The sequence below is a fragment of the Pongo abelii genome, chromosome 1, assembly GCF_028885655.2.
Source record: "Pongo abelii isolate AG06213 chromosome 1, NHGRI_mPonAbe1-v2.0_pri, whole genome shotgun sequence".
In the NCBI taxonomy this organism is placed as follows: domain Eukaryota; kingdom Metazoa; phylum Chordata; class Mammalia; order Primates; family Hominidae; genus Pongo; species Pongo abelii.
In genome coordinates, this window is record NC_071985.2 from 147,354,211 (window position 1) to 147,377,571 (window position 23,361).

At 44.8% G+C, this 23,361-nt stretch overlaps 2 protein-coding genes and 1 non-coding gene across 6 annotated transcripts in view; 1 reads left to right on the top strand and 2 right to left on the bottom strand.

Moving 5' to 3' along the window:
• Positions 1-1,974: 1,974 nt before the first annotated feature.
• On the bottom strand, positions 1,975-2,051 carry LOC112131311 (small nucleolar RNA SNORD81). Its single transcript, XR_002913405.1, has one exon. It is a non-coding gene; the product is annotated as a small nucleolar RNA SNORD81 (small nucleolar RNA).
• Positions 2,052-10,927: 8,876 nt separating this feature from the next.
• CCN1 (cellular communication network factor 1) lies at positions 10,928-14,497 on the bottom strand. Its single transcript, XM_002810655.6, has 5 exons — positions 13,584-14,497; positions 13,051-13,264; positions 12,346-12,702; positions 12,006-12,214; positions 10,928-11,893 (listed from the first exon to the last, which is right to left on the bottom strand). The coding sequence occupies exons 1-5, from the start codon at positions 13,644-13,646 to the stop codon at positions 11,591-11,593; spliced, it is 1,146 nt and encodes a 381-aa protein (XP_002810701.3). The 5' UTR covers positions 13,647-14,497; the 3' UTR covers positions 10,928-11,590.
• Positions 14,498-16,080: 1,583 nt separating this feature from the next.
• The window catches only part of DDAH1 (dimethylarginine dimethylaminohydrolase 1), a 266,430-nt gene continuing 259,149 nt past the window's right edge, over positions 16,081-23,361 (top strand). For 3 of the 4 annotated variants that reach the window (XM_063718601.1, XM_063718596.1, XM_054531985.2), the window contains exons 1-2: positions 17,786-17,925; positions 18,677-18,749. The gene's annotated coding sequence lies outside the window, so the exon portion shown is untranslated. Of the gene's footprint in view, positions 16,586-16,990; positions 17,190-17,785; positions 17,926-18,676; positions 18,750-23,361 lie in introns of those variants that run through there. The other variant, XM_063718593.1, reaches the window with a different exon arrangement.

Genomic DNA, 23,361 nt, shown 5'->3' on the forward strand with positions numbered 1-23,361 from the left:
TGTTAACCAAGGCTTTTGAATAGTTTCCAATCTATTTATCTTTAAAAAACAGCTGAAGTGACAACTCCTCCAGGAAGCTCTCTTTGATCCCAGAACCAGGAAGTTGGTAACTCTCCTCCAGCCTCCTCTGTGCTCATTAGACTTGTTACAGCCTATTTTTGGCTATGTAGTATAGACTGCTAGGTGTCCCCCAATACCTGTTCTCCCTTCTGTAGTAGCAGGATCTCTAATTTTCACCTAAGTACATAGCAACCTAGAGTAAAAACTACATTTCCTACTCTTCCCTGCAGCTAAGCGAGGCCATGTGCCATAAGGCAAACTAGGGAACAGAGGCTGTGCATGGTGAAGCAACAAAATAGCAGAGGCTATTTTGGCCTCAAACAATCCTCCTGCCTCAGCCTCCCAAATTGTTGGGATTACAGTCATGAGCCACCATGCCCACCTCTTAAGCCATTATGATTTGGATTTTCTGTTACTTGTAGCTGAACCTAATCTTAACTCAATTTTGCTTACACATATGCCTCCCTTACCACAAAGTAAAGGAACTGTGCTTCTTTAACTACTGCATAGCACTATGCCTGGAATATAGAGGTACCAGATAAGTGTCTAGTGACTGGATGTACGAATGCAAGAAAAAAATGAAAGAATGGTTAGCAGTTGGCTAGAAAAAAGTCCAAGGTGAAGTAGAAGGAAGACATTGTGCCTGTGAGTGGGTGCCTTCTAATTTAGCTTCAGCATAAGACAACATTTGTTCTATAAATTAGTGAGCATCTACTTTATGCTAGTGAGCATCTACTTTATGCTGGTCACAGTGTAAAGCAATTTTTCTTTTCTTTTCTTTTCTTTTTTTTTTTTTTTTTGAGACAGAGTCTTGCTCTGTCACCAGGCTGGAGTGCAGTGGTGCGATCTCGGCTCACTGCAACCTCCACCTGCTGGGTTCAAGTGATTCTCGTGCCTCAGCCTCCCAAGTAGCTGGGATTACAGGCATGCGCCACCATACTCAGCTAATTTTTGTATTTTTAGTAGAGACGGGGTTTCACCATGTTGTCCAGGGAAACTTCTGCTCCCATTCTTGAAGGAAGAGATGTAATAAATAAACAAGAAAATACCAGATAGTGCTAAGTGCTACAAGGAACATAAAACTTTTTAAATTTATTTTCAATTTTTGTGGGTACATGGAAGGTATATATATTTATGGATTACATGAGATATTTTGATACAGGCATGCAATGCATAATAATCACATCAGGGTAAATTAAGTATTCATTACCTCAAGCATTTATCCTTTGTGTTACAAATAATCCAATTATACTGTTAGTTATTTTAAAATGTATAATTAAATTATTTTTTACTGTAGTCACCCTGTTGTGCTGGCAAATACTAGGTCTTATTTGTTCTATCTTTTTGTACCTGTTAACCATCCCCACTTCCTCCTCAACCCTCCAATACCCTTTCCAAACTCTAGTAACCATCCTTCTACTCTCTATCTCCATGAGTTCAATTGCTTTAAATTTTAGCTTCCAGAAATAAGCAAGAACATGCAAAGTTTGACTTCCTGTGCCTGGCTTATTTTGCTTAACATAATAACCTTCAGTTCCATCCATGTTGTTGCAAATGACAGAATCTCATTCTTTCTTATGACTGAATAGAACTTCATTGTGTGTATGTACCACTTTTTCCTTGATACATTCATCTGTTGATGGACACTTAGGTTGCTTCCAAATCTTGGCTATTGTGAACAGTGCTGTAATAAACATGGAAATGAATATATGATTTCCTTTCTTTGGGGTATAAGTATTTATTAGGTCCATTTGGTCTGTAGTGGAGAAAGTCCAATGTTTCTTTGTTGATTCTGTCTCTGGGAGATCTGTTCAATGCTGAAAGTGGAGTGTTGAAGTCTCTAACTTTTATTGTATTAAGATCTATTTCATTCTTTTTTTGTTTGTTTTGTTTTTGTTTTTTGTTTGTTTTTTGCAGAATATCAGGTATTTTATTGTCATCAAGTAATCAGTGAGAGAGTTCAAGTTGGAGTGAGATCATCATGTATTTTCATTCTTTAGCCCTAATAATATTGGCTTTATATATCTGGGTGGTCCAGTGTTGGGTGCATATATGTTGACAATTGTTATAATATATTCTCTTGCTGAATTGACCCCTTTGTTATTATTGAATGACCTTCTTTGTCTCTTCTTACAGTTTTTGTCTTGAAATCTATTTTGTCTGATATAAGTATAGGTATTCTTTTTTGGTTTACATTGGCATCAAATAACTTTTTCCATTCCTTTATTTTCAGTCTACTTGTGTCTTTATAGGTGAAGTGTGTTTCTTGTAGGCAACAGCTCCTTGGATCTTGGTTTTTTAATTCATTTAGTCATTTTATGTCTTTTTATTGAATAATTTAGTCCATTTATATTCCCTGTTATTACTGATAAGTAAGCACTTACTCTTGCTATTTTGTAATTTGTTTTTTGGTTGTTTTGTCATCTTCTATTCCTTCTTTCCTTTTAGTGAAGATAATTTTGTCTGATGGTATGATTTAATTTCTTGCTTCTTATTTTATGTGTATCTGTTATATGTTTTTTGACCTCCAATTACCATGTCTGCAAATACTATCCTATAACCCATTATTTTAAGCTGATAACAACTTAGCACTGCTTATATAAACAAACAAGCAAAAATAAAACTAATAAAAACGCTACACTTCAACTTCAAGGCTTTTTGTTGTTTCCATTTATATTTTATTGTACTGTGTCTTGAAAAGTTGTTGTAGTTATTATTATTTATTTATTTATTTATTTATTTGAGATGGAATCTCGCTCTGTTACCCAGGCTGCAGTGCAGTGGTGTGATCTCGGCTCACTGCAACCTTCACCTCCCAGATTCAAGCAATTCTCCTGTCTCAGCCTCTTGAGTACCTGGGGCTACAGGCATGAGCAATCCCGCCTGGCTAATTTTTGTATTTTTAGTAGAGACAGGGTGTCACCATGTTGGTCAGGCTGGTCTTGAACTCCTGACCTCAGATGATCCACCTGTCTCAGCCTCCCAAAGTGCTGGGATTACAGGCATGAGCCATCATGCCTGGCCTAGTTATTATTTTTGATTGGTTCATCTTTTATTCTTTCTACTTAACATAAGAGTAGTTTACATACCACAGTTAAACTGCTATAATAGTCTGTGTTTTTCCGTGTACTTACTATTCTCAGTGAGTTTTGTACCTTCAGATGGTGTCTTATTACTCGTTAACATTTTTCTTTCTGATTGAAGTACTCCCTTTAACATTTCTTGTAGGATAGGTCTATTGTTGATGAAATCCCTCAGCTTTTATTTGTCTGGGAAAGTCTTAATTTTTCCTTCATGTTTGAAGACTATTTTCACCAGATATACTATTCTATGGTAAAAGTTTTTTCTCTTCAGCCCTTGAAATATGTCATGCCACTCTCTCCTGACCTGTAAGGTTTGCACTGAAAAGTCTGTTGCCCAGCATATTGGAACTCCATTTTATGTTATTTGTTTCTTTTCTCTTGCTGCCTTTAGGATTCTTTCTTTATCCTTGATGTTTGGGAGTTTGATTCTTAAACGCCTTGAGGTAATCTTTGGGTTAAATCTGCTTGTCGTTCTATAACCTTCTTGTACTTGAATATTGATCTCTTTCTCTAGGATTAGGAAGTTCTCTGTTATTATCCCTTTGAGTAAACTTTCTAGCCTATCTCTTTCTTTACTTCCTCTTTAAGGCTGACAACTCTGAGGTTTGCCCTTTTGATGCTATTTTCTAGATCTTGAAGGCATGCTCCATTCTTTTTTATTCTTTTTTCTTTGTCTTCTCTGACTGTGTATTTTCAAATAGCATATTGCATTAGCCCATTTTCATGCTGCTGATGAAGACATACCCGAGACTGGGCAATTTGCAAAAGAAAGAGGTTTAATGGACTTACAGTTCCACATGGCTGGGGAGGCCTCAATCATGGTGGAAGGTGAAAGTCATGTCTCACATGGTGGCAGACAAGAGAAGAGAGTTTGTGCAGGGAAACTCCCATTTTTAAAACCATTAGATCTCATGAAACTTACTATCACAAGAACAGCTTGGGAAAGACTCACCCCCTGATTCAATTAACTCCCACCAAGTCCCTCCCACAACACATGGGAATTATGGGAGCTACAAGATGAGATTTGGGTGGGGACACAGACCCAAACCATATCACATATCTTCAAACTCACTAATTCTTTCTTCTGCTTGATCAATTCTGCTATTAAGAGACTCTGACACATTCTTTAGTATACCAATTGCATTTTTTAACTCCAGAATTTCTGCTTGATTCTTTTTAATTATTTCAATCTCTTTGCTAAATTTACCTAATAGAATTCTGAATTTCTTTTTTGTATTATTTTGAATTTCCTCAAAACAGCTATTTTGAATTTTCTGTCTGAAAGGTCACATATCTCCGTTTCTCCAGCATTGGTCCCTGGTGACTTATTTAGTTTGTTTGGTGAGGTCATATTTTCCTGGATGGTCTTGATGCTTGTGGATGTTCAGCTTTGTCTGAGCATTGAAGAGTTGGGTATTTGTTGTACTCTTCACAGTCTATGCTTGTTTGCACCTATCCTTCTTGGGAAGGTTTTCCAGGTATTCAAAAGGACTTGGGTGTTGTGATCTAAGCCATATCTGTATTAGGGGGCACCCCAAACCCAAGAATGCTGTGGTTCTTGCAGGCTTACAGAGGTACCACCTTGTTGGTATTGGATAAGATCCAGATAATTCTCTGGGTTACTAGGCAGAGACTTTCGTTATCTTCCCTTACTTTCTCCCAAACAAATGGAGTCTCTCTCTGTGTGTGCTGAGCCACCTGGGGCTGGGGGGGTAGGGTGACACAAACACCCCTGCAGCCACCACCTCTGGAGCTGTGCCAGGTCAGACTTGAAGACAGCACAGCACTGGGTCTCACCCAAGGCCCCCTGTAACCACTACCTAGTACCATCTGTGTTGACTCAAAGCCCTGGGGCTCTACGATCAGCAGGTGGTAAAGCAGCCAGGTTTGTGTCTTTCCCTTCAGGGCAGCAAGTTCCCCCAGGCCCTGGGAAGGTCCAGAGATGCCATCCAGGATCTAGGGACTCGAGTCAACAACCTTAGAAGTCTATCTGGTGCTTTACACTACCGTGCCTAAGCTAGCACTCAAACCATGAGACACAGTCCTTCCCACTCTTCCATCCCCTTTTCAGAGGAAGAGGAGCCTCACCCTGTAGCCACCACCACCACGGACCCAAGAGGAGTACTGCCAGACTACCACTGATATTCTTCTTAAGCCTAAGGGCTCTTCAGTCAGCTAGTGGTGCATGGTGCCAGGCCTGGGATTCACCTTTCAGGCCAGTGGGCTCTTCTCTGGCCCAGGGCAGGTCCAGAAGTGCCATTCAAGACCCAGGGCCTGGAACTGGGGACCCAAGACCCCTCTTGGTATTATACTCCACTGTGGCTGAGCTGGTACCTGTGATGCAATACAAGGTTCCCTTTGCTTTTTCGTCTGCTTTTCTCAAGCAGAAGCAGTCTCTCATCATAGTCACAATAGCTGGAAATATGCTGAGTCTCACCTGAAGTCATCACATCTCAAAGTCTCATCCAAGGCCCACAGCATACTATCTGGGTATCACTGCTGGTTATTCAGGGCCCAGGGACTCTTTAGTCAGCAGGTAACAGGTCTTGCCAGTTCCGAGTCCTTACCTTGAAGGTAGCAGGTTCCCTTCTGGCCCAACATGTGTCTAGAAATGTGGTTGGCAAGCTAGGACTTGGAATGGGGGCCTCACAACTGTGACCTGTGCCCTATCCCACTGTGGCTGAGCTGGTATCCAAGATGCAAGACAAAGTCCTCCTTATTCTTCCCTCTCTTCTCCTCAAGTGGGAGGTAGGGGTATCTTTTGGAGCCACAGGCTGTGCTGCCTGGGTTTGGGAGAAGGGTGATGCAAGCTCTCCCTTAGCTGCCCCAACTGGTATCTCAGTAAGTCACATGTCCTTAAAATCCACCTGCTCTGAGCCCAGCTCAGTGCCAGGACTTGCAGTCCTTACAGCCGAGACTGCCTTTTAAGTTTATTTACGTCCCCAAGGCACTTCAGCCCATGGTGGTAAGGCTTGCCAGAACTCAGGCTCTTACCACTGGGATGGGTGATTCTCCTCTGGCTAGGGCAGGGCTGAATGTTACCTCCATAGGTGGGCATCTCTGCTGTGACAGGGCAGCACTGCGTTCCAGGCAGTCTCCCAGTTGCTGTACTCTCCCTCTCCCAAGAGCACAGATTCTCTGCACCATGTGGCTGCTGCCAGAGAATGGGGGAGGGGTGGTGGCAGTGATTCAAGACTGTCTTTCCTACCCTCTTCAGTGCCTCTTTCAATGATATAAAGTTAGAAACTGGTACTGAGTGCTCACCTGAATTCTGGTTCTTGTAAAGGTTCTTTTTTGTGTAGGTAGTTGTTAAATTTGGTGTTCCTGTAGGGGAGATGATTGTTGGGGATTTTTATTCCACCTTTTTGTTCTGCCCCTTAAAAAACTTCTTGGTGTAAGGAACTATTAATAATTTAGACTGGGTGGTGAGGAAAGGTTGCTAAGAAGGTAACATTTGTGCTGAGACCTACATGCCAAGAAGAAGCCTAGGTCAGGGGAAGGGGCATTTGAGGCAGAGGAACGCTAGTGCAAAGGCCCTGCAGGAGAACTTGCTTGGCTTTTTCAAAGAAGAAGAAAAGGCAAGTGGAAGTACAGTGAATGAGGGTGAATGGTAAGAAGTAGGCAGGGTCCAGGACCTGGGTGCCAAGTAAGAAGCTAAATCTCTACTTTGACAGCAGTGGGACACCATTGGAGCCTTTAACCCAAGGATCCATATAGTCTAATTTACAATTTTTTCTTTTTTTTTCTTTTTTCTTTTTTTTTTGAGACAGAGTCTCGCTCTGTCGCCCAGGCTGGAGTGCAGTGGTGCGATCTTGGCTCACTGCAAGCTCCGCCTCCCGGGTTCACGCCATTCTCCTGCCTCAGCCTCCTGAGTAGCTGGGACTACAGGCGCCCGCCACCACGCCTGGCTAATTTTTTGTATTTTCAGCAGAGACGGGGTTTCACCGTGTTAGCCAGGATGGTCTCGATCTCCTGACCTTGTGATCCACCTGCCTCGGCCTCCCAAAGTGCTGGGATTACAGGCATGAGCCACCGCACCCGGCCAATTTACATTTTTAAACAGTCAGTTTAAAAATATAAAAGGGTGAGAATGGAAACCAATGATATTTTGGTTATCTATTGCTTTGTAACAAACAAACCCAAAACTTATTTCTTTAAAATTACCATATTGGTTTGCCCACTATTTTGTGGGTCAGGAACTATGGGAAGGACTCAGCTGGGCAGCTCATCTCTGGTTCACAAGACATCAGCTGGGGTGGCTGAGGCTGGAGGATTCACTTCCAAGATAGTTTCTTCATGGACAGGTATAATGCTCAAGTGCTCCTGGTCCTTTCTCTTTCTCCACATGGCAACTCATTCTCTAAGGCCTATCCATGTGGCTTCAGCTTCTCACAGTCTGCTGGTCTCAGAGTAGTTGTACTTCTTATATGGAAGCTCATTTCTAAGAGAAAGGATGGAGGAATTCCTAGCCAGTACTGCACGTGGAACTGGTACCACATTGCATTGCTTCCTCCACATTCACAGGTCAAGAGCTCACCCAGATCCAAGAGGGTGGAGAAATAGACCCCACCTATTAATGGGGGAGCAACAGAGGCACATTGCAGAAGGGCACATGGAGTGGGAGATATTGTTGCAGCCACCTTTGGAAAATACAATATGCTATAAATGAGGAGGCCATTCTGGTAATTCAGACAAGGGATGATGGTGGTCTCATCTAGAGGTTTGCTCTGGAGATGAGAAAGGGGTAGATTCAGAATATATGAACAGAATATATGGAAACAGCAAAGCAGTAACAAATGCATCTGAGTATTTATTAATTGTAGTTTATAAGATTACATGGATGAATATTGCCCACCACCAATGAAGTAAGTCACAGATATATCTAATCTATTTGTAGGACAAATGGGTCATTGTCATGTTTCAGAATATGCTTTGTTTTAAAGCATCACTTGTTTAGGGCAGGGAGTTAATGAGGTCTGGATAGGGCTATACAGTGAGGTTAAAGTACGGACCTGTAGACTCTGAGATCCAGGGATTGCTGTGTCCTCTAACCAAGGGTGCTTTAAAAAGTAGAGGGAGGGGGGTGTCTAGCCACAGTACATTTTCAGACGTTTCATGGAAACAAGTGCATTTGATGACAGAAAGTCTTAAGCAGTTTTCAGTTCACACATGTGGTTACTTGAGGAGACAAAGGTTTTAAGGTATGAGAGCCAATGTACTGAAGTGGGTGTATGAGAAAGGGTTTTTGGGGTGACAAAAATGCTGAAAGCTATTTTCCTACTTTAACATGAGGGAGTGAAACAGAAACTTGCCCAGAGTCACCTAGTGAATTCATGGCAGAGCTGGTGCTAAAAGACATGATTCCATGGGATTCTTCCTACTGTAACACCTGCCATTCTGCCCAGAGCATAGCTTTGCTCTGTACTGTGGTCATACTGAACCACTGCTATTGCTCAACTGACTTTCAAATAGTGCCAGAAGGCTGCCAGAAGACGTTGTGGACAAACCAAGTCTGTTCCCTCTGTTGGAAAACATAACTCTAAAATATGCTTTGCTAATTTTGACTCAGTTGCATCTCTTTGTGGAGCAGACAACACATATGTTCATATGAAAAAATAGTCCTAGTGAGACTACTTGCTGTGCTGCTAAATGTCCCATAGAGTATTTCTTAAAATTCGTGGAATGCCTAAGATTCTGAGATCACTCTCTCAGTTCTAAAATCTCTACCAAAAAACAGCTCAAGACCACCAGGATCTTTTGGATTGAAAAGCAAGAACAACCCAAGGTCTTTACTGTGCCTGGGAAGGTACATATATATTATAATGAATATTTCTATATGTAACTTCTATTTCATATATGCAGATGCATAATTTTTGGTTTGTTTTCTCATATTTAAAGTGGACAGAGCTCCATTCTGGATGTAGGTAAAACTTACATGTTCTAAATATCATAATTTTATTCTCCACTACTTTTAATTTCTTCAGTTTTTTCTATAGCTAAATAAAAGACATAATTTGCTTGTATTCATCTTCTTTATTAATTGAACACACTTATTGTAAATGGAATTGGCACTTTCAATCACCCTCATTGTATTTACTAGGATGAGATTAATAACCCAAAGTTTCAGTGTTTTCCCATACTAGGTTCTGTTTCAGATTTGAGCTTATTTGGACAAATACTACTTCCCTGCACACTGAAAGGATCTATAAAATATTGCTCCTTGATCTCTGCATAAGAAGCAATTTGTTGGACTCCAGTGTTGGAGGGCAATACTTCAGGGTTGATGCTTGGGAATGTGTAAATCTTGCCTATGGATTTAGATGTCTGTTAACAAGATTGCACCACAAAAACCTCACACCTTTATTATGTTTCACATGTTACATTGCACTGACAAGTTTAACTGCATCCACGACTGGGCCACGTGGTGTTTAAATTCTCAAATACCTTAACATCTGAATGCCTCAGGCAAGAAAACTGACTATTCAGAAGGCACAAGCTGTAATATTTCAGGCAAGTCAAAATCAGAAGTGAAGGCTTTTGGCCACAGATTTTACTAGTGCATTTATATTAACCTTTATGCATTTCCATAAGGCTTTAAAACCATTGCTTAGGCAGTATTTTTCTGTGGGTCTTCATTAAAGTATGGATATTATTTAATCTACTTGGAAAAATCCCTTCAGGATCCCAGGAGCTGTCCCCCTCCATTCCTTTTAAAAGCACTTTCTCTTCTGCCTAAAAACTCAAGTACTCTCTTAACTAAGTGCGGACTGAAATATTTCACTATGGATTTGAACAGGAGCCAACAATGATGATGAAAGGAAAACTTCTCCCTATAAAAGGTTTATTGTCAGCACTTTCTAAAGATGAAGATGCTTCTGAAACAGGCTACCGACATTTTCACAAACATTGACACAGCCTTCTCAACCTCTCCTAGACCTATGATTTGGGTCCCTTTCTTTTAGGAATGCTCTGGACCTTTGACCTTCTGAATAGCCAACTCTATATAACTGCTCCCTCCCCCATCAATATAACATATATTATAAAAAGGAAAGGGGGATGGGGTAGCTTGGCTCTCGCGCTATTGGAAAAGTACTTGAAATTCCTTGCATTCCTTTGCATTTAACAGCATGTTTACCTAATCACCAGCTTATTAGGATTAACACAAGTCATGCTTCAAGCTCATTTAGTGAAAACAAACTGACTCCTATAGACTCAGATTTTTCCTGATAACAGCCAAGGGTAAATTTCTAAGTAGTTCTCCTAATTTTTAGGAACGGTATTGGGAAAATATAAAGTTATAAACAAGCAAGTCTTTAGAATACATGAATTATATTCAGTCTTGCCCATGGATCTGGATGTGGGCAGCCTGAATTATGAACTACCCCTTTTCATTAAAGGGTTTCTCTACTCTACTAAAGTGACATGCCCACTAACCTGGTCATTAAAATAATAAATTATTATAGCCATCTCACAGAGTGATGGAGACTCTTAGGCTTTACATTCTGATGAACATAAAGCGCTGTTTTCTTAAATCACAAATTTAGCTTCAGCATCTTTCTTGTGCTTCATACAATGTCATGTTCAATACATGTTTTTTAAACATTACTTTATATGCAAAGACTTTTCTCTACTGAAGGTATAAAAGCAATCATTATCTTATTTTAATAGCTTAATTCACTGCTGTATCCCAATAAGTCCTGTTTGAATAATTGAGTACGTGAGCTAGGTGGTTCCTAATGACTTTGGAGCACCTCTAAAAATACTGAATGGCATACACTCAGATATTAGGTAAATATTTCTTTATTAAATGGTTAATTCCATAAATAAAATCTTTTCACTGAATATAAAATTAAAATCATTTACAAATTATTCCAGTATTACATTTCCCCTCCCTCCCCAAAAGCTACATTTTGATAAATAAAACATTCAGTCTTAAAACACCTGATTTCTGTTTGCATTTTAGAGTGCAGATAGCTGCCTCTCACAGACACTCATGGAGTGTCCCCCTTCAGGAAGGGATGGAATGCCCTCCCATTTACTTTTGTCAAAGGATGAATAAAAGCTTTAAACTGTCCAACTAATCTTATTATCTCTTTTACGACTGTAGAACCCCAAAAGGAAAAAAGCCTAGAGAAAATATGCTTAGCAAATAATTTACAAACAGAAAACAGAAAGTCATCAACACCACAAGCTCCAAAATGAAGCAGTAACATGTGCTCCAATACTATGAAGCAAAGTATTCTCCAATCGTGGCTGCATTAGTGTCCATCTGCACCAGCACCCTTGGCAGTTTCGAAATACCTTAATGCTCCTCAAGAATGAGCAAGGCTTCCTTTCTACAATGAGTCCCATCACCCACACCGCCCCCACCCATTTTCTCCATGATTCTGATTCTGACACTCTTCTCCCTTGTTTGTCTAGGTGTGCCCTGGAAACCCAGGTAGCATTTAGTCCCTAAATTTGTGAATGTCATTGAACAGCCTGTAGAAGGGAAACGCTGCTTCATTGGCATGCGGGCAGTTGTAGTTGCATTTGCAGGACTGGATCATCATGACGTTCTTGGAAAATGTCTCCCCATCTTCGCAGCGGAACCGCATCTTCACAGTCCTGGTCAGCTGGGGCGTGCAGCATCGGCCGTCCACGCAGGAACCGCAGTACTTGGGCCGGTATTTCTTCACACTCAAACATCCAGCGTAAGTAAACCTGACTGGTTTGGGAGATTTTTTGGTCTTGCTGCATTTCTTGCCCTTCTGTAAGAGAGAGAGAAGGAAAGTTAGGGGTGATATTTCTCTTTCTTCAAAAAGATGTTCACGTCCCACCCACCTGCCAGGCAACAGTCTACACGTCCCTGAAGGAACTTACTTTCAGGCTGCTGTACACTGGCTGTCCACAAGGCCGCACCTCACAAATCCGGGTTTCTTTCACAAGGCGGCACTCAGGGTTGTCATTGGTAACTCGTGTGGAGATACCAGTTCCACAGGTCTTTGAGCACTGGGACCATGAAGTTGTTTGAACAATACATTTCTGGCCTTGTAAAGGGTTGTATAGGATGCGAGGCTCCATTCCAAAAACTAGAGACAAATAAGAGGGAAGACTTCTCAGAGGCATACCGACACAAACAGGCTCAAGTACTCATTTCTACAAAGATTTAGACCAGAAATGCATCTCAGTACAGTGTCTGAAGTGCTCAGTCTCCACTTACCAGGGAGCCGCTTCAGTGAGCTGCCTTTTCCAACTGCAATCAATTCATTGTTTCTCGTCAACTCCACCTCGGAGGCATCGAATCCCAGCTCCTTGCCAAGGAGGCCGTCCTGGTCCTCCATGGGGTCCTTGATACTATCCTCGTCACAGACCCACTCCTCGCAGCACTGCCCGGTAACTTTGACCAGCCGAGGGTTGGGACAGCCCAAGTTGGGGAGAGATAGTTCTTGGGGACACAGAGGAATGCAGCCCACGGCGCCATCAATACATGTGCACTGATGTTTACAGTTGGGCTGGAAACTTTCCCCGTTTTGGTAGATTCTGGAGTTATATTCACAGGGTCTGCCCTCCGACTGAGCTGCAAAGATCACCAAAAGAGAAAGGTAGAAGGGGATAAGTTAAGATTCCAAACCACCGCCTGAAACTCATACATATTTTCTGCTGTTAAATTCAATTTATGGTAAAGTTCCCTACAATTCCCCGGAGACTCCAGACCAGAACAATAAGTTAGTCAGGAATCACTTTTCCGTATGCGCTTTCGTTGGGCCCAGACACACTGAATTGCATTCCAGACTGCTGAAATCATGTGCCTTTCTGCCAAGCTACCAACAACAAAGCATCACCATACATGGTCTCAAAATTACTAAACTTCTGGACTATGGGGACTAGTATTTTTTTTAAAGGGGCCAAACCACAAGCATCTTACCTCTGCAGATCCCCTTCAGAGCGGTGGAGCTGGCGCCGAAGTTGCATTCCAGCCCCTTGGTGTGGTCGCAGGGCTGCGTTTTGCTGCAGTCCTCGTTGAGCTGCTTGGCGCAGACCTTACAGCAGCCGCAGCCGTCCCGGACCAGCCCGACTCCCGGCGCGCACTTGGGCGCCTCCAGAGGGCAGTGGCAGGCAGCGGGGCAGGTGGAGAGCGCCTGGAAGGGGGAGAAGATACGCATGAGACTCGGCGCGGTTCGCAGGAGGGGCGCAGCGGCTGCCTCAGGAAGGGACGGGGGTCTCCGACCCTGTCGACGGGGAGCCTCTGATCTCGTCCAGCCCGGCCACCTCGGAAGGCTGCTCCCACCAAGAGGTCCCGACACGTCTTCGGGGGGAGGGGGAGAGTGCTTAAAGAAACGGCAACCCACAAACGATCGCGAACTTATTTTAACTTTTCCTGCCGTGGGCAATCTGGGACCAGGGGAAGGGGCTGGAGAGCGGACGGGGAATCGGTGGCAAAAGGAGAGTCCAACTCACCAGCCTGGTCAAGTGGAGAAGGGTGACGACTAAGGCGAGCGCCCTGGCGATGCGGGAGCTCATTGTGGCGCGCAGGAGTAGCCCGGGGCGAGCGCGGCGACGGAGACGCCAACAAGCTGGTGCGCAGCGGACAGGCCGTGTGCAGCGGGGTCGGGGTGGCGGCGCGGTGGGCCCTGTGGGCAGGGAGGCGAGGGCTGGGCGGCTGGCGGGCGTCTTTCGCTGAAGGTCCGGGCGGAGAAGGCGCGGAGGGCGCGGGCGCTGCTCGGGGGCGCTCTCGCTCGCGGTCTGCCCAGGCGCCCCGGAGCCCGCCTTTTATACGGGCCGGCGGAGGCGCCGCGTGTTGCAGTGACGTCGGCTCTGTCTGCGCGTTCCAGAATTCTCAAACATCTCAGGAATGCTGGTTGGCGCGGGCTGCTGCCAAGCGCCTCCCCTGGCTCCATTGCACCTTTGTGTGTGTGTGTGTGTGTGTGTGTGTGTGTGTGTGTGTATGTGTGTGTGTGTGTGTGTGTCCCAGTGTGTGTCCCAGACCGGTCAAGAAAACAGTTCGTTTTTTCCACCTTAAATTACGACTTATGTTGGGAAGGGTTCTTTGGGGCGTGATGGTGGTGATAGTGGTTGGAGGGTCGTGAGGGGCGAGGGGGGCCATTTCAGAACTTTGCCTGGACTGGGTGGGTGGGAGGACCTGAGAGGGAAGAACAAAAGTCGTTTTGTTTGGTGATGCGAGTTGACCGGGCAGCCACTGAAGCCCTCACCCGGGAAGGCAGTGAGCTGTTTGCTTGTTTACAGCGAAGGTGAGAGGCAAGTTATCTGTTGAAAGAGTAGAACGGGGAAGAGGAGTGTGTCTCTGAGCCAGGAATATTTGTGGACTTCAAAGAGGCGTGTTCGGAACAAGTCCCAAAGCTTTGGCATGATGTTTATTAGCAAAGTTCAGTGAACTGCAAATTAATACCCACAGTGGCATTTATGAATGAAAAGGCGGGGGGGCGGGGGGAAACTTCTCCATCGTCTGGCAAATTCCCAGGCAGAGGTCTCCCCCACTCCTCCAGCCCTTCCCTCTTTTGGGTATGTTGTACTTGTTTGTTTTTGGAGGTTCCCACTTTAGTTCCAGCCCACTGCCTGGGTTGGAAGTCCGAGAGGAAACGAATGCGGGGAGTTCTCCGGGAGGCTGACTTATACTTCCTCACGGATGCAGGAGACGGGGTAAGCCCTTCCGCCTCCCTCCGCGGGCAGGAGGCTATGCTAACCAAGCAGCCAGCCAGAAGTGCAGGGGACCACCGTGGAGTGCTTTGGCCTGAAATCGTCACCTGCAAAGACCGCAAGGCCAAACCAGATTCCAGGACCATTGTGCCCTATGAATAAAAAAGCAGACTTCTTCAAGCTGGACGTTTTGTGGGGTTTTTAACTCCTTTCCTAGGGACCACTGGAAGCCTCCCATTTTAAATGAATTGCAATGCCCTTCTCTCCAAGTAAAGAAAAGAGATTTAGGATGTAATATTTTGCCGTAAAAATGTCAGCAGATTTTAAGATCCTGTTCTACCTGCAACACACTCAATAGAAGACCCCACCACAAGACAATTTACTTGAACATCGCCAATACCATTAGTGTGATTGATAAACTTTCCCTGCAAGTTTCAAAAACTTCTTGCATAATTTTAATAAAAATTATCATGTGAGACTCATATGCTCTAGGATAACTACTTATCCTTTTTAATGTTTAGGGCTGTTCAGACTTCATAATTTAGCAGTCTTGCTTGAAAAGTCCCTTAGTGCTAATGCTGACTTTCCTGATAAGCACAATGAGAAGCTGTCAGGATGAAAACACACTCCAGTGGAGAGAAATCTTGCAGGAAGGAGTTCAGTTTCATTCATTCCAAAGTGCCCTTTCATAAACGGAAGCAGCATTTGCTAGAGGGAGTGGGATCTCTAAAGCTCTGTTGGAGGGTTAGGGGTGGGAGACTTTTCAAGACAATGGATTGTCAGGTGTTATACAAATACAATGAGGAAAGTGTGGGCCCAACACGTACACAGGTTAATACATCAATTATTATTTACAAAACACTTTTTCTTGCCTTATCATTTCATTATTGTTTCCTTCTTAATGAAGTGACTGGGGGGCGGGGGGGGGGAGGAGGGGTGTAGGGACAGTACGGGTTGAACAGAGGGAGATGGTAGAGAAAGAATGGAGAGGAGGGTTCCTGGCTTCTGTTGTGGCGTCTTTTCTATTTGACTTCATGGTTGTAAGTATTTCCAGATGGTGAATCAGACACCAGACGTAACAATATTTCCATATTTGGGTATAGCAGTAGCCTGCGTTTTTAACATTTTTCTGCCTCTGTTATCCAACCACAAAGCATTCTTGACAGCTTCAAATGTTGTTAAATATAGATTTAACTTCTCTTCCCAGAGCAGGAAATTCTTTGGAATTCCTTGTTTTTCACGCAATCTGTCTATCATGATTTAAAATAAAAGCACAGTGGATCATCCAACTGGCCGTATATACCTTAATTGGAGGTTGGGGATGGGGGACGGCAGAGATCCAGTCTGCCGCACTGCGTTCAAACACACGCCATTCCAGAGATTCCTTTAAAATCACATTAAAGTTTTTTTAACAAGGATGTGTGGGTTTGTTTCTGGACTTCAACTGGGGAATCTTGAGGATGAGTTTGCCCCAGAGGAGAAATTTAGAGAACCTTACCGTCAGCTGCCCGTTTAAAGCAGAGGGTGTGTTGTGGGATGGGGGTGGGAAGCTGGAGCAACAGGGCCAGGAGGTGTGGGAGCGGGAGACACTAGAGTAACCTATGTGCACAGCCTCTCCATATACCATGTGCTGGTGCGCCTGCTAGTAATCGACGACATTAGGCAAGAGAAACAGCGGCTCCTCAAGTCCTGCCCAAAGACCGTCCAGAAACCCCAGCCTCCGGTCGCCTTCTCGCCGCCTCCGCTGGGAGCCGCAGATCAGTCCAAGTTGACGGACAGGAGGCGAAATGTGCAAATGTTTATGGGTAAGTGTTGCTTCGGGTGTTAATTCTGTATGGCTCTTTTGCTAGTTTCTCCTTCACCCACCCCATACGGGTGCCCCAGGAGGAAATAACGGACTGCCTTGTTTCCTTGGGCTGCCTTGGGTTGCAATCCACGGAGAAGGGGCTATTTGTCTTCTGCAGCTCCTGGCTTCGGGCTGAGCGATGGGGACGTCTCTCACCCGCTGCTGCCAGGGAATTTTAGGTTACCTAATGAAGGGCTCACTGTCTGGCGGCAACCGAGAATAATAACGGTAAATCTGGCGACTCCGGTTTCCTAGCCCTAGGAAGGCTCTCAGACTAGCGTGCATCAGAGTCGCCTGGAGGACTAGTTAATGAATGGTTCCTGGGTCCCACCCCAGAGTTTCTGATTGTTACATTTCTAACAAGCCCCCAGGTGATGGTGATGCTGCTGGTCCGGAGATCACACCCTGAGAACCACTGCCCTGGACGACCGGAGTGCCTGTAGTAAGGGGGTGTGTGTGTGTCTTCATAGATCCTCGCCTGCACACCCAATCTCACATCTCCACTCTTCAAAGTCACCTTAATGAACAGAACTTAATGGTGTCTGCAAAAGAGCGGCTTTAAGGTGGCGCCCCCGTACCATCCCATTTCTCTCCTCTACCATTTCCCCGTCCCCATCCCCTTGGCTTGACAGCCAGGAGAGCCCCAGGAAGCCAGGATCCTGGTGGCTACAGCAGGAACTGGGTGGCCGACGCGCGGAGAGGGCGGTCGGCCCCGGGACCCCTGCGGAGGGAGCGGAGAGGGTCCGCACGGCAGGAGGGCGCGGGACCCGAGGCATCCGGACGCGCGACCCGAGGCATCCGGACGCGCCTGCCCGGCTGCTACCGCCGCCCCCTGCCGGCCACCCCGCCGGCGCGCCCACAGTCACCGCGGTTGCCAAGACTCGAGGTTTCCGGCGGCGCGCGGCGCAGGACGTTTCCAGCCCCGGCCCATATTTGGTGAAAGTCTTTCAAGACTCCGTCATCTAGCTTCGGGGGGCGGTGGCGGTGGCGGCGGCGGCGGCTGTCCTGCCACCGGGCCTGGCAGCCTTGCGGCCGCCGCGTTCCTGAAAAGTGCGCCGCGGCCGCCAGCGCCCAGGCCTCCCTCCGCGCAGGACCCCGGAGCGTTGCGGGCGGCGGGGTAGACCCGGGCAGTTCGGCCCCAGTCCTCACCCCTCTGAGGGCCGAAGTCTGCTCTGCGCTGCGTGGGAGGCTGGCGCCGAGGGCGCCGCGGCCCAATTGTGTCACTTTTCCCGTCCGCCCCCCTGTTGACTGGTCTTCTCAGCGGGGCAACGAGTTGCCGTGCTGTGCCAGACGTAGAGGGTGCGTCCGGCCAAGGGTGTGGGGCTCTGTGTGTATGTGTGTGTGTGGGCGGGGAGATGTTCGGAGGATGGCGTTTGCGAGGACACCAAGCGCACCCGAGAGCGGGACGTGGAGCCAACTCTGGGGAAAAGCCCCGAAGGGCCTGGATTCCATTATCCCCAGAAGGGACACATGGTAAAGCTGGCTCTCGGTTTCTCCTGGCCTCCCACGACCCCTTCCCCTCTTCCTCCTCGAGAAGTTCCGCGTGTGGGGAGCCCTGGATAGGAAGTCCTGGCTCTGCCATCAGTAGCCTGTGGCCTTGGGGACGCTGCTCATCCTCTCGGGACCTTGACTGCTTCTCAGTAAATTGGGAAAGGAGGCAGCAAGTAGTAAAGCCAGAGCAGCTCCTTTCAGGGCCAAATCTCATGTCATCCCCTCTAATAATGACAGAAATTAACACATTATATAGGGTTCACATAGGTTGGGCATCACTTTAAATGCCTTGTATATATTGATTCGTTTAATTCTCAAGATGCCCCATTGAAGCAGGTTATCTTGGTAACACCATTTTCTTTTTTTTTCTTTTTTTTAAATTTTATTTATTTATTTATTTTTATTATACTTTAAGTTTTAGGGTACATGTACACAACGTGCAGGTTTGTTACATATGTATACATGTGCCATGTTAGTGTGCTGCACCCATTAACTCGTCATTTAACATTAGGTATATCTCCTAATGCTATCCCTCCCCTCTCCCCCGACCCCACAACAGGCCCCGGTGTGTGATGTTCCCCTTCCTGAGTAACACCATTTTCTATCTAAATGAAGAAATGGAGGCATGGAAGGTAAGTGACTAGCCAAAGGTCACTCACCTAGCCGGCAGCGAAACTGGATTTGGGCCCAGATAATAAGGTCTCACACTTAATTACTGTGCTATACTGCCTACTCTCCATCTCTTACCTCAGACATTCAGGCCCATCCTCTTCTCCTGGAAATTTACCTTTATTTAACTCTATCACAGCTTACCCAAATAGTCTAGCTGAAATGCATCAGATATAAAAAATAGTTGATAAATTACCTGAAGCTGTGCTAACCCCTGAGAATTGCCTAATGTACTGGCTCTTAGGAAGGAGGGAGAAAAGGAGTGTTGTATTTTAACAGAAAAGGTCTTAATGCAGATACATTTACAGAGTGGTCTTTAAGCGCCTTGGCAGGCTGGTGGGGAAGATAATTAGGACCTCTGGGGTTCTTTTGACACCTCATAAGCCACATTGTTCAGGCAATCCCTATTTCTGGAATAAGGCTTGGCCTGGTAGGAATTGAATTTGTCATTGAGATGAAGGTTTCAGCATCACTTACTTCATGGTTCATCAGTCTGGGTGTTCATTGTGGACCCAGTCTGTTTTTGTTGTTAGTTTTTTGTTTTGTTTTGTTTGTTTGTTTTGTAATGTGGTCTAGTTCTGTCACCCAGGCTAGAGTTCAGTGGCATGATCTAGGCTCACCATAGCCTTGACCTCCTAGGCTCAAGCCATCCACCCACCTTAGCCTCCTGAGTAGCTGGGACTACAGGCTCACGCCACCACACCCAGCTAATTTTTGTAGAGATGGGGTCTCCCCATGTTGCTCAGGCTGGTTTTAAACTCCTGGGCTCAAGTGATCTGCCCATCTCAGCCTCCCCAAGTGCTGAGATGGCAGGTGTGAGCCACTGCACCAGGCTCCCCATCTGTTTTTAACCCGTTTTCTCCCCAACTGTGTTATAATTAATTACATATAGATAGATAGATAGATAGATAGATAGATAGATAGGTAAATAGAGATGGGTTTTCACCACGTTGGCCAGGCTGGTCTCGAATTTCTGGCCTCAAGTGATCCACCCGCCTCGGCTTCCCAAAGTGCTGGGATTACAGGCATGAGCCATAGCGCCTGGACTAATTACCCATATATTTGAGGACAGTGTATTTACCCTTCCCTGAATCCCAGATTTATTCAGAGCTTGTGATGTGTCATGGCATAGTGCTAGGTACTGGTGACATGAAAAAGAGGATTTTAATATTGAACGTCCCCCACAGGACTGTAAGGCATATTGCAGAAGTGGGTACATAAATGCTGTGTGGATACTTCACTGCCTGAGAGGAGTTAGGGGGAACAACTAATCTGGGGCTGAAAGGATGAACAGGAGTTTGATAGCAGGGCAGGACATTTGAGAGGAAGGGAACAGGGCCTTGACTGGGCATAACAATCAGTCTGATGCACTGGACCATAGGATTCCTTCTGAAAACTGGCAAGAGATGTCAGTTGGGACCATTTGCGAATGGCCTTGCTGTCATGGCATTGGAACTTTGCAGAGTGAGCCATGTGAGCTTTTTGCCTAGGTTTCCTTGTCTATAAGATAACAGGATTCTCCCAGCTCAGAGGACGCACACTCAAGTGCCTGCAGGATTCAGCCAGGTAACACCATGCCATGACTCAGGATTAGTGCTGGCTGATATTTGGCCTCGGCCTTGGGAACCATGGGGACACTGGGACCATCTACGAGAGGATGAATGGTTACTAGGTGAAAATGTAAGTTCACTGTTTGCCTATTTTCTCATTTTAAAAAGAGATACTAGAGATCTGAATTTTTATGTGAAGTCTTCAAATTTTTAAAATGTTGGCAATTAATTACAATGTTAAAATGCCATCTAGGCTAATCCTTGGAAAATCCAAGAAGACAATGTCTGTGGGTGCCAGTTGTGATCTCCAGACTGAATATCTCTAAGAATCTGTCCTGCTCCAGCATTCTGTAACTCCCAGCCACCTGTGAAATTGTAGGGAACAGCACCCTGGGCTCCATTTAATTGTCAAGTTGTCTAGACTTTATTTTGTTTAAGAATCAGGGCTGCTACTTACCTCTTGGTTGTAGGAATTTATAACCTATTAACAAAATTGGAATTAGCTTTTTACAAATTTTCTACTTCATCCACTCTCCAGCCACTACTCTATCTCCCTCCTTCCTGTCCCCCTGAATTGATGTTGTAAGCAGCTGGCATCGCCTTGGCAATATGATAGGAAACACTTTTTTAGGGCATCCGTATCCCATGGGAACTCTTATCTGTTTATTTTCTCCGCTTGGCATCTATCCGCAGGAAGCCAGCATTCCTAACTCCCTTACCTTACAGAACTTCTTGTTTTGTGATAACACAGAAACATTTTATTGGAAAGGACTGGAAGGCATCTCTCCCACCACACCCTGCAATCTGTCTTCTAGAGATGATTGAGCAATATGAAATATAATAATTATAAGTCATTATCAAATGGCTTGGCTCCAGATTGAGAGAATCAGCAATTAACCTCTGCCTTTCGTGTTTTATTTCTGGAGATACCTGTCTCTTAACCAACCACTAACATCACACATAGCACATCCAGAATTTAGAAAGGATTTGCTCTGGGCACAGTAGACGAGCACACAGATTCTACAGAGAGATTGAAGTGATTTATTTGTGACAAACTTTTGCAAGTCTTGGGGATTGAGTGTAAGGGAGTATTCAAGCAGTTGGACTTACTGTGTGAAAGAAAACATAAGACATTTACTGCTCAGCCTGATGCCTGGCACATAGTAAGTACTTAATAAATTACAATTATTCCTACTGCCAAGCACCACCATTATCTTTACCTTCACTACAATTAACATAGAATGAGCTAGTCTTATTCTCTAGAGAATACTTTCTATTCTTTAGAACTCTAGTTATAAAATCAATAAAATTCTTTGGTATATGGTATATAGATGATATGATTAAAAGGATCCATCCAGCTGGGTATTCTGGCTGCACTGAGACACCAGTGACTGTCCAAAAAACCACTCAAATAGGCTTACCTTTCATGGCACTGGGACTTTGCCTACAGGCAGTGGTGAGCCATGTGAGGTTTTGCTTTGGTTTCCTCATCTATGAGATGATAGGATTGCACCAGCTCAGGAGTGGTGTACTCAAGTGCCCCAGGAATCAGAGAGGTAAAAAATGCCATGCCTGAGCGTTAGTGCTGGCTGACACTTGGCCTTAGCACTTGGGAGACATAGGGATAGTTGGAAGCATCTATGGGGCCTGGGCTTTGCCTCCCATTGGCTAAATGGTTAGTATACACAATCTCATCTGATCTTTATAAACAACTCTGTAGGGTATTTTATTTCCATTAAAAAGATGAGAAAATTGAAGCTTTGCTAGATGTCGGTAATTGGTACAAGGGGGCAGGGTTGTTAAGGTAGAGCAGAATACCTGTTTCAAAGACCATTCCTTTCAGGGAGAGCATGGTATTTGTCTTTCATGAAATCTGCCTTAAAGTTCAGGAAGTTGCCTGCAACTTCTTGACTTCCCCTTAACAACTGACTGTGAATCTGTCACTTAAATATTGTTCTAAATGTGTCTTTAGCTTGTGTTTTCAGTAATTGTGGCCCACAGTTTCTTAATGAGAGTCTGGTAATAAACAAGTTAAACAATGAAAAAGGGTTCTCTCCTTAGGGCGCCCTTGCCTGAGCTTGTTTCTACTTCCTCTGGGAGGAAAAAAGAAAGAGATGTGTCAGAACAGAGGTGGAACTTCTCAGAGATTGAGAGATCCGTCTACTGTAACTTAGTCATCACCATCAATTTTGTTACCTGAGGCAGGCAGAGCTGCCACCTCCCACAGCCTGTGGTTATCCTTACAACAGAGTTACTAAGCACGGAGCCCTCCAGGCCCCTGCCAAGCACACCCTGCGTGTGCCTTACACAAGGTGTCCCTGAGCATTGAATGTTTGGTGGGGTGGGGGTTGCCCAAGATTATGGCAATAAGGAAAAAACATAGTGCCAGGTGCTTCTCTGAAATCATTTACCCCTTCCTTTGTAGTTAGGTTTTGGCTTTCAAAAGACAAAAAAAAAAAAAAAAAAGCTTATAAACAGTTCATTCTAAAAGGACAAAGGCAATATGTATTGTATGCTTAAAATTTCCAAGGCTCTGGAAAATGTCTTTGGGAGAATTAGAAAGTGTAGACTATATGCTAAAGCATTGCAGACCCAGAAGATAGATGATTCAGTTCATTCTAATTAACATGACATGTATGGCATGCTGCATGCTAGGCAGCAATGCAAAGAGGAATAATATACGGACTTTGCTTCATGACTCTAGCTGCCTAGGGGAGATGCAAATGTTTAAATAGATAATACAATACTGTGGATTAAAGCTCTAAAAGCAGTGCAGCTTTGGGTGTACAGACAAGGGATGTCCAACTCTGAGTCTCACCCTTTAAAGATGTGAGGTCTTGTTAGTGTGTATGTTTTTGTGGATGAGAGGGATTGGGCACAGTTATTCCCTAACATACACGTTCCCTTTGAAGCTGGGGACTGCAAGGAATGTGCACATTCCTGAGAGATTAGAAAACATCTAAAAGTGAGAACTTTCAGGTGAGCCTCTTAAAATGCATTGATTACAGATGGGACCAACACTTTG

What these genes read in the sequence shown, in the direction of transcription:
- CCN1 (XM_002810655.6), bottom strand. Translation starts at nt 13,646, where the DNA reads ATGAGCTCCCGCATCGCCAGGGCGCTCGCCTTAGTCGTCACCCTTCTC. An exon ending in TTCTCCACTTGACCAGGCTG is followed by an intron (nt 13,265 to 13,583) that starts GTGAGTTGGACT and finishes TCCCCCTTCCAG; the next exon opens with GCGCTCTCCACCTGCCCCGC. An exon ending in CAGTGTACAGCAGCCTGAAA is followed by an intron (nt 11,894 to 12,005) that starts GTAAGTTCCTTC and finishes TCTCTCTTACAG; the next exon opens with AAGGGCAAGAAATGCAGCAA.